At 47.3% G+C, this 14,793-nt stretch overlaps 1 protein-coding gene across 1 annotated transcript; it reads right to left on the bottom strand.

Annotated features, from left to right (window-relative positions):
* Window positions 1-5,898: 5,898 nt before the first annotated feature.
* On the bottom strand, window positions 5,899-12,771 carry LOC129714964 (leucine-rich repeat neuronal protein 4-like). The gene is made up of 3 exons (XM_055664753.1): window positions 12,594-12,771; window positions 10,215-10,528; window positions 5,899-9,434 (listed from the first exon to the last, which is right to left on the bottom strand). Exons 1-3 carry the CDS (start codon window positions 12,637-12,639, stop codon window positions 8,874-8,876), a joined length of 921 nt encoding a protein of 306 aa, XP_055520728.1. The 5' UTR covers window positions 12,640-12,771; the 3' UTR covers window positions 5,899-8,873.
* Between the last annotated feature and the right edge of the window lie 2,022 nt (window positions 12,772-14,793).

Raw genomic sequence — 14,793 nt, 5'->3', positions numbered from 1 at the left:
ATTTACAATTTTACCCATCCAATCAGCCTACAAATCTGTATCTGTAGGGTGGGAGGAACCTGGAGCACCCGGGGAAAACCCACGCAGGTCACGGGGAGAGGGTATAAACTCCGTACGGACAAGCACACGTAGTCAGGATCAAACCGGGGTCTCTGGCGCTGTAAGGCAGCAACTCTACCGCTGCGCCATCCAGTGCAAAGCATCCAGTGAAAGCTGTAGCTCTTGACTCTTTGTGAACAAGTCCAACACAAGGAGTGGAAACGTCTCCAAGTTTCCATCGATAGAAACTCTTGCTATTGTTTTTTCACTGTTGCAGAGGGATTGGATAAGTGGCTCTAAAGTTAACTTTGTGCAGAGCCAAAGGCAAGGGGTGGGGAACCTGCGGCCTTCTGGGTCAATAAGTGTGGCCTTTTGAATTAATCCAAATTTTATAGAACAAATCATTTTATTTTTATTAATATGTTCTTGTTCGTCTTTTATTATTTTTATTTTAATCTTAAAATGAACCTATTTAAATTACCAAAGAGTAAAGGAAGATTCAACGAAATAATCCTCCCAAATTGACGGTCACAATTAAAACATTAGTATGTCATGAGAGTTATTTTACCAAAATAATGTACATTTTGAAGTATATCTACTTGAAGTTTCTTGGATGCGGCTTTATTAAATTACAGCTAACTTAATGCGTCGTTCCTCCATGCAAAAGTTTCCCGCCCCTGGCCAAAGGGAAAGGTGAGGGATTAGGAGAGTTTCTAAGGCCTCCTTCTAAGTGCTAATTAATGTAGGCTGTTTGACAAAGCGTATTGCGGGCTTGAATGATAGTTGACGTTGTAATTACTGCAGGTAGGAACATTAACTTACCGAAAGATATTAGTGTTTAGTTTAGATTTACTGGGTGAAAAAAGTCCCTTTGGCCCACCGAGTCCACGCTGACCATCGATCACCCACTCACGTCTAGTTCTACGTTATCCCACTTTCTCATCCACTTTCTCATCCACACGCCAGGGGGAATTTACAGAGCGCAATTTAACCCACAAAACCTGCACTTTGGTCTTTGAGATGTGGGAGGAAATCGGAGCACCTGGAGGAAACCCACACGGTCACAGGGAGTGTTGAAGAAGGAACTGCAGATCGAAGGTAGACAAAAATGCTGGAGAAACTCAGTGGGTGAGGCCGCATCTATGGAGCGAAGGAAATAGGCGACGTTTCGGGTCGAGACCCTTCTTCAGACTGGTAGGTCACAGGGAGAACGTACAAACTCCACATAGTTAAGGGCAGAGTTTGCAACTCTATAAGAACAGTTTCTACCAGGCAACTGAACCATCCTACCACAACCAGAGAGCAGTCATGAACTACTATTTACCTCATTGGTGGTCCTCGAACTAGCCTTGATCGGACTTTGCTAGCATTACCTTGCACTAAACGTTATTCCCTTATCATGTATCTATCTACACACTGTAAATGGCTGGATTGCAATCATGTGATGTCTTTCCGCTGACTGGTTAGGACGCAACAAAAGCTTTTCCCTGTACCTCGGTACACGTGACAATAAACTGAACTGAACAGAACCGTACAATGTCAGTGTGGACTGAAGGGCATGCTTCCAAGCTGTGTCTCTGCACTAAACTACATAGGGAAAACTAGTAGTGACAGTGGAATGCGCAGTGAGTTAGAATGAGAGTCACTGGCTGAAGTGGCCTCCTTCTACGTAGAGGTATAGATAGTCTGAACTGTGCTCTCTGAAGGGTGAATTGCTGGGGCCAAATATGTATGGATCATTGGAAAAGTCATGGAAAGAAGAAGAAATAATTATAAAGGCGAATGGAATTATAAATACATTCCTCCAGTCATATTTTCTGAGAAAACTATACTTGATTCATAAACTTTGCAAATAAATAATAAGGGATATTCATATCCTGCCGTTCCCTTCACCAGAGCATTCCATTTGCTCCAAGGTTTACATTATATCAGCATGACATCAACGTTGCTTGCTCATCTGCTCCATGAGCAATAGGAAGTGTTCCAGCTCCTCATTCACAGTGGCGTCTGATGCTGAGACTCGATCCCCAGTGAAGGGCTGGCACAGTGGCGCAGCGGTAGAGTTGCTGCCTCACAGAGCCAGAGACGCGGGTTCGATCCTGTCTATGGGTGCTGTCTGTACGGAGTCTGTACGTTCTCTAAAACCGCGTGGGTTTTCTCCAGCCTCTCCGGCCTCCTCCCACATTCCAAAGACGTGTGGGTTTGTAGGTTAATTGGCTTCGGTAAGTTGGTAAAATGGTCCCTAATGTATGTAGGTTAATGTACGGGGTGATCGCTAGTCAGCACAGACTTTGTGGGCCGAAGGGCCTGCTTCCGCACTGTCTCTCTAAAGTCTAAAAATCATACATGCTCCCTGCTCCAAGTTTCTGTGCATCCCTCAGCATGTACTCCAGCAACCTGGAATGGCATGGAAACAGGCACTTCGGCCCATCGAGTCTGCGCCGACCAGCGATCGCCCATATACTAGCTCTATCCTACACACTAGGGCCAATTTACAGAAGCCAATTAACAAATCTGCACGTCCTTGGAATGTGGGACGAAATAGTACCCAGAGAAAACCCATGCAGCTACAAACGTACAAACTCCATATAGACAGCAGCAACCATAGTCAGGATCGAACCTGGGTCTCTGGCGCTGTATGGCAGCAACTCTACTGCTTTTCCACTGTGCCGCAGTAGTTGCCAGCAATGCCTGTCGTCAGTAGTTGCCAGTCAGTCTGAAGAAGGGTCTCGACCTGAAACATCACCCATTCCTTCTCTCCAGAGATGCTGCCTGTCCCGCTGAATTACTCCAGCATTTTGTGCCTCTTCGGGTTAAACCAGCATCTGCAGTTCCTTCCTACACATTAGCCTAATTAATTCCCGTTGCTCTCTGGAGTGTCTTTTGGAGTTCTGCAACAAACCACAGGGAGGTGCCAGCAACCAACTACAGCATCACCCCAGAGAGGATGTTCTCTCACTGTGGTCCTGCTGGAGTCCTGCAAACAATCGTACGTGTAGCGTGTCTTGAACAGGTCAATGACCGCACATGTTTATCCAACATCTCCCCATAATAGCTGCATCTCACATCCCTAAAGGACAGATTATCTGGTTATTATCATTGCTGTTTATGGCAGCTTGCTTGGAATAAATTGGCTGCTGCATCTCATTTATTACACCATGGGCTATATTTCATTGGCATTAGAGGCATTTGTTGTCCTCTAATCTAATGTTCCCTCTTTTGTGTGTGTGTGTGCGTGTGTGTCCATGTATCAGTGTGTTTGTGTGTGTCTATTGTACATGTGCGTGTGTGTGAGCATGTGTCAATGTGTGTGTTTTGTGTGTGTATGTATCTGTGTTTTGTGTCTGTGCATGTGTGTGTCTTGTATGTGTGTGTATATGTGTGCGCATGTATCAATGTGTGTGCAAATGTATCTGCGTGTATATTTGTGCGTATATATGCATGTGCGCATGTATCAATGTGTGTGTATATTGTGTGTATACATATGTGTGTGCGCATGTATCAATGTGTGAGTATTGTGTGTGCATGTATCAGTGTGTTTGTGTGTGTGCATGTGTGTGTCTTGTATGTGTGTGTGTGTGCGTGTTTCAATGTGTGTGTATTGTGTGTGCGCATTTATCAATATGTGTACATGTATCAGTGTGTTTGTGTGGGTGTCTATTGTGTGTGTGTATAAGTGTGTATGCATGTATCAGTGTGTTTGTGTGTGTGTGTCTCTGTCTATTGTGTGTGGGTGTGTGTGCGCATGTATCACAGTGTGTGTTTGAGTGCAGTGTCCATGTTTGAATGCGTTCCATGTTTGTCTATGTGAGTGTGCGTGCACGTGTGCTTATCTGGATGTGTGAGCCAAGCACGGCCAAAACACACAATGAGTCAAAGTCACACGGAGAAACATCTGGCTGGAAAACTGTTTGCACTTCTCCCAACGGGGCATGAAACATCCACCAGAGAAGCTGGACAAGTGATTTGCTCTGAAGATAGACACAAAATGCTGGAGTAACTCAGCGGGACAGGCAGCAGCTCTGGAGAGAAGGAATGGGTGATGTTTTGGGTTGAGACCCTTCTTGAGACTAGTCAGTGCATTGCTTTAACTGATCTCATTTGCCTGCACATCATCCATATGCCTCAATTGTTTACACACAAGCCTATCTAAGGGCGGCACGCTAGAGTTGCTGCCTTATACCGGCAGAGATCCGGGTTCGATCCTGGCTACGGGTGCTGTCTGTACGGAATTTGTACGTTCTCCCCGTGACACATAAACTTGACTTGACTTGACTTGACTTGACCGCATGTGTTTTCTCCAAGATCTCCGGTTTCCTCCCACACTCCCACGATGTACAGGTCTTCAGGTTAATTGGCTTGGTATAAGTGGTAATACTTGGTATAAGTGATGGTGTTAATGCACGGGGATCGCTGGTCAGTGCGGACTCGGTGGGCCGAAGGGCCTGTTTCTGTGCCGCATCTCTAAACCAAACTAAACCAAAAGCCTCTGAAATGCCACTATCTGCCGATCTGCCTCCACCATCTCCCCTGGCAGTGTGTTCCAGGCCCTCAACACTCTGTGTAAAATAAACTTTCCCCCTCTCACCTTACAGCTGCGCCCTCCAGTGTTGGACAAGTCCACCCTGGGAAAAAATGTTCTGACTGGCTACCCTATCTATGCCTCTCATAATTTGATATACTTCTATCACATCTCCCCTCAACCTCCAACGTTCCAGGGAACACAATCCAAGTTTGTCCAAAGATAGATGCAACATGTTGCAGTGACGCAGTGGGCCAGGCAGCATCTCTAGGGAAAGGGAATAGGTGACGTTTTGGGTCATGACCCTTCATCTGACTGGTCTGATAGCAGTTTGATGAAGGGTCTCGATGCGAAACGTCACCGATTCATTTTCTCCAGAGATGCTGCCTGGCCCGCTGAGTGACTCCAGCTTTTTGCGTCTATCTTTGGTGTAAGCCGGCATCTGCTGTTCCTTCTGACACACCACGTTTGTCCAACCTCTCCTTGTAGCTGAAACTTTCTAAATCAGGCCACAAGGGCAGCCACGGTGGTGCAGCGGCAGAGTATGCAGTGCCGGAGATTCATCCCGTTTACCGACGCTGTCTGCACGGAGTTTGTACGTTCTCCCTGTGACCTTGTGGGTTTTCTCCGAGATCTTTGGTTTCCTCCCACATTCCAAAGACGTACAGGTTTGTAGGTTAATTGGTTTGGTAAATTTGTCCCTAGTGGGTGTAGGATGGTGTTAATGTGCGGGGATCGCTGGTCGGCGCAGACCCGGTGGGCTGAAAGGCCTGTTTCCGTGCTGTATCTCTAAATTACCTCTCCCGACCATATAGGTGACCCCTGGCGACATGTCGTGGGTGACCTCTCACGACTATAGGAGACTTCTCATGACCATACAGCCTGTACGGTCGTTAGAGGTCTCCCAAGAGTCTTAGCGTCTTTCTGGTCGCCACTGAATTTTCAACATGTTGAAAATTTCGGCGACCTATCACGGGTGCCGGCAGTCGCCTGTAAAGGTCGCGTAAGTGGGACAGGCTCTTTATTAAGCTGCGGGAGGGAGTCCCACATGTTGGATGTATCTTTCAGGCAAGAATTAAACTTGGGCCCCCTCTGTTCATCTAAACTTCATATGAACTCCCTCTGAACTACCTTGGCCATTATATCAAACAACGCCTAGAAATAATTATCATCTTGCCAGTGATATTTATCCCCGAACTAACAATAATGAAACACATTAGCTATAATAAGGTTGGTATTTATGGGATTTGGCCATTGCTTATCTCACTTCAAAACTGTTTCTCGCTTCCTGTGCCAGGTACAAAGTCAAAATGAAAAGAATTCACTGGAGAGAGATATACACAAAAATATGTTTTATTTCATTGAAACGGTACAAAAAGATCAATTAGGAATCAATATCATTTCCAGATCATACAATAATTACAAACAATAATATATATGTACTGAGAGATCATTGTAATTTAAATTAGAGGCCAATTTGGCCCATTGCATCCATTCTTGCTAACAGTGCATTGCAGATTAAACTAACTGCCTCCGCCGAGATCCGACAGGTTCCAGTTCTGTCCCTATAGAGTGATAACATGATTCTTGACACGACTGTTCTGAGAATTACATGGAGGGACTCAATAGATCTCTTTATTCCACCCCTATCACCACCTCAACTGAAGAAAGCTAATGGCAAGTTGGCCTTCATTGCGAGAGGATTTGAGTTTAGGAGCATGGAGGTCCTACTGCAGTTGGACAGGGCCCTGGTGAGACAGCACCTGCAGTATTGTGTGCAGTTTTGGTCTCCTAATTTGAGGAAGGACATTATTGCTATTGAAGGAGTGCAGCGTGATTTCACCAGGTTAATTCCCGGGTTGGCGGGACTAACATATGATGAAAGAATGGGTCGACTGGGCTTGTATTCACTGGAATTTAGAAGGATGAGAGGCAATCTTCGAGAAACATATAAAATTATAAAGGTATTGGACAGGCTAGATGCAGGAAAAATGTTCCTGATGTTGGGGGAGTCCAGAACCAGGTGTCACAGTTTAAGAATAAGGGGGAGGCCAATTTATGACTGAGATGAGGACAAACCATTTCACCCAGAGAGTTGTGAATCTGGAATTCTCTGCCACAGAAGGCAGTGGATGCCAATTCACTGAATGTTTTCAAGAGAGAGTTAGATTTAGTTCTTAGGGCTAACGGAATCAAGGGATATGGGGAAAAAGCAGGAACAGGGTACTGATTTTGGATGATCAGCCAATGGCGGTGCTGGTTCGAAGGGCCGAATGGCAAACTCCTGCACCTATTTTCTATGTTTCTATAAACTGTCCCAGTATATGTAGGACAGTGTTAATGTGCGGGGGTTGCTGGTCAGCATGGACTTGGTGGCCTGAACGGCCTGTTTCCGCGCTGTATCCCTGATCTAAACAAAACAAAGCAAAGACGGCACAGCATGGAGCGGCTGCTAGAGCTGCTGTTCACAGCGCCAGGGTCCTGGGTTCAATCTTGACCTCTGTTTCTGTCTGGTGTGGAATTTCTAAACTGTAAAAAAAGTACTGATGCAGCTCAATCCATCTTCCCTGTATATACTTGCTGACTGTTGCAAATGATCACAATTCATGTCGGCCAATGTCAATTTTCCACAACTTTGGCCGATTTTGAAATTTGGCCAACATTTTCAGCAGCAGCCTATGAGTCAGGGTGAATATGGAACACATCACACATAAACACACACGCCAGACATGCCGTCAGATGCCAGCTTCCACACTTCTAAGCCACGCTCTTGCTCACCGAGTTGTACTTTGTTTCCCTCTGCTTTGTTGATTGTCTCAGGTGCAGACAGACTGACTGATCAAATAAGAATGTGTGCAATAACCGGGCCCTAGGAGAGCAGGCATGCAGGAAGGATTCATAAGTTCATAGGTGATAGGAGCAGAATTGGCCATTCGGCCCATCAAGTCTACTCTGCCATTCAATCATGGCTGATCTACCTTTCACTCTCAACCCCATTTTCCTGCCTCCTCCCCATAACCCCTGACCCCCATACTAATCAAAAATCTATCTCTGCCTTAAAATTATCCATTGACTTGGCCTCCACAACCTTCATTACCCATCACCCATTCACTGATGAAATTCCTCTGTTTCAGGCCAGTGTCAGTCTGAAGAAGGGTCCCGACCCGAAAGTCCGAAAGTCACCCATCCATGTTCTCCAGAGATGCTGCCTGACCCACTGAGTTACTCCAGCACTTTGTGTCCTTTTTTTGAAAACCAGCACCCGCTGAGTTTCTCCAGCATTTTTGTCTACCTTCGATTTTCCAGCATCTGCAGTTCCTTCTTAAACTTTTTGTCATCTCCAATTCTTTCTTTCTACCGCAAAGGCATTGAAATTCTTATAGGACTTGACCGACTGGTTGCAGGGAAGATAGACATAAAATGCTGGAGTAACTCGGCGGGACAGGCAGCATCTCTGGAGAGAAGGAATGGGTGACGTTACGGGTCGAGTCCCTTCTTCAGACTGAAGAACGTTTCCTACAGCTAAGGGGTCACAGACTCAGAACAAGGAGTCAGAGGTTCAGGGGAAATACCTTCAGATAGAAAGTGGTGAACCTCTGGAACACTCCACGCCAGAAGACTTTTGTGCTGCTGCCAGTAAGAATTTCATTGTTTTGTTTCGGGACATGGGACAAGTAAATGTTCTTGACTCTCTTGACTTGTCGAGGCTTGGTCACTGAGAAGAGTTAAAAAAACAGTAGGTTGTTGATTATTTGAGGAGTTAAGATGGAGAGAAGGCAGGTACAGGATATTGAGTTGGTTGATCAGCCATGATCATATTGAATGGCGGTGCAGGCTCGAAGGGCCGAATGGCCGATTCCTGCACCTATTTTCTATGTTTCTATGTAAGGGCAATGAGGTAGAAGTTCTGACGTGATCTTAGTTGAGTTTAGTACCGAGTGAAAAGCTTTTGTTGCATGCTAACCAGTCAGCCGAAAGGCTAGGCATGATCACAATTGACCCAATAATGGCCTCTCCAGCATTTGATGTCTATCTTCGGTGTAAGCCGGCATCTGGAGTTCCTTCCTACATAATAACAGAAGAGGCTCGAAGGGCCTGCTCTCAGGGTCCCATCTGATCTGCAGTCTTCTAGGAGGCTTCTCCTGGCATTTGATATGAGGTTGTCCAGGATATTGTTCCATGATATGAGTTGCAGACCCCCCCCCCCCCCATCCTTCTTCTCTGTCCCAAGGAGCAATGGTGGCATTCAGCAGGGGAGGCTCACTCGGTAGGGGGGGAATGGTGGGGGGGGGTTCAAAGTCCAACTACCACCCTAGGACGGCGGCGAGCTGCTCTTGTCTTGCTCGTAGGTGGGGTTGCGAAGACCAAGAGGCATCGAGGAGGGGGAAGGAGGGGTGGGCGAGGAGGAGTCGAGACTGCGGCGCCTGGCACAGTAACACTTCAGCGAGACACAGGCGACGCTGAGAAGGACAAGCGTGCAGACACTGATGCCGAGGTAGAGGATCAGGCGGCGTACGGAGGTGGTGCTGAAGGTGACACAGTTGCCGTTGCCTTGCAGGGTGCTCGCCCCGGATGGGTTGATCGCCTGGACGCAGACCACGTAACCGGTGCCCGCAAGCAGCCCGTCCAAAGTGTGTACGCGGTAGGGGCTGGGGAGGCGGGGGCTGATGGTGGTGTTGCCTGGAGAGCCCTCCGCCCAGTACACCAGCTGGTAGCTCTTCACCATGGACAGAGGCTCACACCAGTGCACAGTCGCCTCGTGGTCCGTTATCCCAGTCACCGGCTCCACCCTCGGCTGCTCCGGCGCGATGGACTGACTAGCCATCCCGGGGCACAGGCACGGCTTTTCCTTCTGCAACTCCGCACAGGGCACCTGCATAGATTCATAGAGAGAGGCAGAGAGTGATACAGTGTGGAAACAGGCCCTTCTGCCCAACTTGCCCACAACGGCCAACATGCCCCATCTACTACACTAGTCCCACCTGCCTGCGCTTGGTCCATATCTCTCCAAACCCATCCTATCCATGTACCTGTCTAACTGTTTCCTCAAAGTTGGGATAGTCCCAGCCTCAACTACCTCCTCTGGCAGTTTGTTCCATACACCCACCACCCTTTGTGTGAAAAAGTTACCCCTCAGATTCCTATTAAATCTTTCCCCCTTCACCTTGAACCTACAGTCTGTCCTCTGGTCCTCGATTCCCCTACTCTGGGCAAGAGACTCTGTGCATCTACCCGATCTATTCCTCTCATGATTTTGTACACCTCTATAAGATCACCCCTCATTCTCCTGGGCTCCAGGGAATAGAGACCCAGCCCGCTCAACCTCTCCCTATAGAAACATAGAAACATAGAAAATAGGTGCAGGAGGAGGCCATTTGGCCCTTTGAGCCAGCACCGCCATTCATCGTGATCATGGCTGATCGTCCCCCATCAATAACCCATTCCTGTCTTCTCCCCATATCCCTTGACTCCACTAGCCCCTAGAGCTCTATCTAACTCTCTCTTAAATCCATCCAGCGACTTGGCCTCTGTGGCAAGGAATTCCACAAATTCACAACTCTCTGGGTGAAAAAGTTTTTTCTCACCTCAGTCTTAAATGACCCTTTATTCTAAGAGCTCACACAAGAGGTCAGTGGTGGGAACATCCTCATACCTGCATGTGGGTGCAGCGGTCGTAGTTGCACTGCTTCAAGGGGTGCAGAGGGTGGGGGGGCATTGTAGGCTCCTCCTCCTCCTCCTCGGAACCATCGTAGTCCGGCTCTCGCACTGCGACGCGGACTAACCATCTCCGTGGCGTCCTGGAGTTTACGGTCACCAGACCCGGCCACCCCCGGCTCTGGTTAACGCCGGGCTGCTCCGGAGAGGCTGCCGGCTGCTCGCTGGGACCCTGCCTCAGGGGAACAGATGCCGCTTCCTTCCACATGAGCAGCAGGACAAACACGGCCGTGCATCGCATCAGGTCGACACCTGGTGAGAGAGACAGCAGTCAGTCAAGTGTGGAAACATAGAAAACATAGAAATTAGGTGCAGGAGTAGGCCATTCGGCCCTTCGAGCCTGCACCGCCATTCAATATGATCATGGCTGATCATCCAACTCAGTATCCCGTACCTGCCTTCTCTCCATACCCCCTGATCCCCTTAGCCACAAGGGCCACATCTAACTCCCTCTTAAATATAGCCAATGAACTGGCCTCAACTACCCTCTGTGGCAGAGAGTTCCAGAGATTTACCACTCTCTGTGTGAAAAAAGTTCTTCTCATCTCGGTTTTAAAGGATTTCCCCTTTATCCTTAAGCTGTGACCCCTTGTCCTGGACTTCCCTAACATCGGGAACAATCTTCCTGCATCTAGCCTGTCCAACCCCTTAAGAATTTTGTAAGTTTCTATAAGATCCCCTCTCAATCTTCTAAATTCTAGAGAGTATAAACCAAGTCTATCCAGTCTTTCTTCATAAGACAGTCCTGACATCCCAGGAATCAGTCTGGTGAACCGTCTCTGCACTCCCTCTATGGCAATAATGTCCTTCCTCAGATTTGGAGACCAAAACTGTACGCAATACTCCAGGTGTGGTCTCACCAAGACCCTGTACAACTGCAGTAGAACCTCTCTGCTCCTATACTCAAATCCTTTTGCAATGAAAGCTAATGCAGTGGAGTAACTCAGCGGGACAGGCAGCATCACTGGAGAGAAGGAATTGGTGACGTTTCGGGTCGAAGAAAAAATACCCATTGACTTGGCTTCCACAACTGTCTGTGGCAATGAATTCCACAGATTCACCACCCTTTATTCCTACTGCCAAAATGCATGACTCCACAATTTGCTGCGCTGTATTCCATCTGTTACTTACCAGCCCACTCTTGTTTTTGTATGTTTAGGAAGGAACTATAGACGATGGTTAATACACAAAAGGACACAAAGTGCTGGTGTAACCCAGCAAGTCAGGCAGCATCACTGGAGAACGTGGACAGGTGATGTTTTGTGTGGAGACCCTTTTTCAGACTGGAGAAGGGTTCCGACCGGAAACGCCACCAATCCCTTATCTCCAGAGATGCTGCCTGACTTACTCCAGCATTGGGTGTAAACCAGCATCTGCAATTTCTCCCAACACAAACAGAAACGAGAAATGACAGATAGAACTCAGCGTAGCAAAGTGTGGAGTCGTGCATTTTGGCAGTAGGAATAAACTGTGGTGAATTTATGGGATTCATTAAGCTGAGGCGGACATTGACAGATTCTTGATTAGTATGGGTGTCAGGGGTTATGAGGTGAAGGCAGGAGAATGGAGTTAGGAGGGAGTGATAGATCAGCCATGATTGAATGGCAGAGAAGTCTAAATGAGCCAAATAGCCTAAAGGGCCTGTCCCACCGTACGAGGTAATTCAAGAGTTCTCCCGAGTTCCCCCCTGATTCGAGCTTGTGTAATGTACGTAGCGGGTACGTAGGCGCTCGTTGATGTCCCGTAGCGGCTCGTACAAGTAACGGTAGGTACTCGGGAAATCCGGTAAACTCGTGACATTTTTTCAACACTGTGAAAAATGTCCACGAGTAAAATAATACTTGTGATGAAATAAATTGTTACTTTTTACTCGTACGAGCCGCTACGAGACATCCACGAGCTCCTACGTACCCACTACGTACATTACACAAGCTCGATTCAGGGGAGAACTCGGGAGAACTCTTCAATTACCTCGTACAGTGGGACAGGCCCTTAATTCTACTCATAGAACTTATGAACAAGGAACTGCAGATGCTGGTTAACACAGAAAATAAGGCAAAATGCTGGAGTAACTCAACGAGTTTTTGAGGCAGCGATCTGGTAAATCCCTTCGATGGTGGGGAGGTCACCAAGAGATGCATTTATTTAATCAAAATAAAAAAATTTGAAAGACCAAAAAAAAAAGCAGTAACAACACCACTAATAATGTAAGCACTGTTCAGTACTTTGAAAGTGAGTGCCGATCTTTCTTTCCTCAGTGTTATATCACTGCTGTTTTCAGCACAGGATTGAAAGAGTTAAAAACAAATGGGCTTACCGATAGATAATCTGCTTCTCTGCAACTTTGTTAGTATCCCTTCCATTGCTTGTCTGAGCGCAGTCAAATAACACTCCTGGAGGCAAATATCAGTCGGGATGTATCGCCGTCTATTCCTCTCTCTTCTTCTCCGTCTCACACTCTCCCTGCTCCCTGCAATTCAGCTCGGTTTATATAGAACACAGGCTGCTGACGTAACCCAGAGCTCCCCCCGCCAAGGCTCAAAGAATTGCTTAATCAAGGATTGGGTGGAGGTGGGGGGTGAAGGGGGGAGGAAGGGGGTGGAATGTGAATCAGGTCAGTTAACTGGTGGGAAGAAAACACTAGATGGATTCAGCTTTGCCAATTCTTTGCTGTGTTTCTCTGCGGACACGCATTTAATAGCACAACAAAGGGGCCTGTAACCAATTTCAAAACAGGACTGATGCCGAGAAACTGTGTCTATTGGCATCAACAGCCCTCCCACAACTGCAAGGGCTGTAGATTTTAACGGGCCCATCACCGGCCTCTGACCTTCCCCACCATCGAAGGGATTTACCGGAGTTGCTGCCTCAAAAAGACAGCCAGCGTCATCAGAGACCCACACCACCCTGGCCACACACTCATTTCACCCCTGCCATCGGGAGGGAACCGGTGAGACTGAAGTCACATTCCCCCATCCCACTGACCCCAGCAACCGATCCCGTTCACCGTCCCCTCCACCATTCAGCCATGCCACTAAGACGCTCTCACCATCTTCAAAATGGATGCCAAAGGGCCACCTGGGTGTTGGCGTCCATTTTGAATGCAGGGTTTACAGGGAGCTTTGGACTTACAATCTTACAGCACACCAACGCCTCCACTTCCTGAGAAGGCTTAGGAAGTTCGGCACGTCCCCAACAACTCTCACCAACTTCTACGGATGCGCTGTGGGAAGCATTTTATATCGGGATGCATCACAACTAGGTTTGGGAACAGCTCCATCCAAGAGCGCAAGAAATTGCAGAGCATTGTGGACGCAGCCCAGATCACCACACAAACCTACCTCCCTTCCATTGACTCCATTTATACCTCACGTTGCCTCGGCCAGGCCAGCAGCATAATCAAGGACGAGCCCGCATCCGCGGTCACTCCCTCTTCCCCCCTCTCCCATCATACAAAAGATAGAGAAGTGTGAAAATGCATGCCTCCGGATTCAGGGACAGTTTCTTCCCAGCTGTTATCAGGCAACTGAACCATCCTACCACAACTAGAGAGCTGAATTACTATCTACCTCATTGGTGACCCTCAGACTATCTTTGATCGGACTTTACTGGCTTTATCGTGAACTAAATGTTATTCACATTTATCATGTATCTGTGCACTGTAAATGGCTCGATTGTAATCACGTATTGTCTTTCCACTGAATGGTTAGCACCCAACAAAAGCTTTTCCCTGTATCTCGAAACACGTGACAATAAACATAGAAACATAGAAACATAGAAAAAAGCCCCCAGAGCTCTATCTAACTCTCTCTTAAATCCCATGGTAGGTTAATTGGCTTCTGTAAATTGTCCCGAGCACGTAAGATAGAACTCGTGTACTGGGCGAATGTTGGTCGGTGCGGACTCGGTGGAATGTTGGAGGAAACCGGAGTATCCGGATAAAACCCGCGCGGTCACGGGGAGCACGGTCAAACTCTGACCAGACGGCGCAGGATTGAACCAGGGTCTCTGGCGCTATATGGCAGCAACTCTACCGCTGCGCCACTGTGCTGCTAAGGACACACCATGTACTGTGGCTTGCTCTACTGTCACCTGAGTTACTAGAATACCGACGACTTATCATATATTTATTTGTTGCGCTGAGACGTTCAATGTGCAAATAAGAATCTGTGGGGTGAATTTGTGGAACGGTCTGGAACAGGAGATAAAACTTAGCATAAACATAATTCAGTTTAACAAGATGTACAAAAACACTTTTTTTAAAGGATATTGGGATGAGGATAGAAGATTGTGAGTGGGATATTTATTATACTGATTGTATTGGGAACGGCAATTATAGGGTGATGGATTGTATATATATGACTAAGAGATACTGTAAAGAAACATAGACATAGAAAATAGGTGCAGCAGTAGGCCATTCGGCCCTTTGAGCCAGCAACGCCATTCAATATGATCATGGCTGATCATCCAGCTCAGTATCCTGTACCTGCCTTCTCTCCATACCCCCTGATCCCTTT

This window comes from Leucoraja erinacea, chromosome 44 (assembly GCF_028641065.1).
Source record: "Leucoraja erinacea ecotype New England chromosome 44, Leri_hhj_1, whole genome shotgun sequence".
NCBI classification, from domain to species: Eukaryota; Metazoa; Chordata; class Chondrichthyes; order Rajiformes; family Rajidae; genus Leucoraja; species Leucoraja erinaceus.
Note: the sequence above shows the minus strand (reverse complement) of the source record. Positions and strands in the feature narration are given on the sequence as shown.

What these genes read in the sequence shown, in the direction of transcription:
- LOC129714964 (XM_055664753.1), bottom strand. Translation starts at nt 12,639, where the DNA reads ATGGAAGGGATACTAACAAAGTTGCAGAGAAGCAGATTATCTATCG. An exon ending in GAGAAGCAGATTATCTATCG is followed by an intron (nt 10,529 to 12,593) that starts GTAAGCCCATTT and finishes CTCTCTCACCAG; the next exon opens with GTGTCGACCTGATGCGATGC. An exon ending in ACCGCTGCACCCACATGCAG is followed by an intron (nt 9,435 to 10,214) that starts GTATGAGGATGT and finishes GAATCTATGCAG; the next exon opens with GTGCCCTGTGCGGAGTTGCA.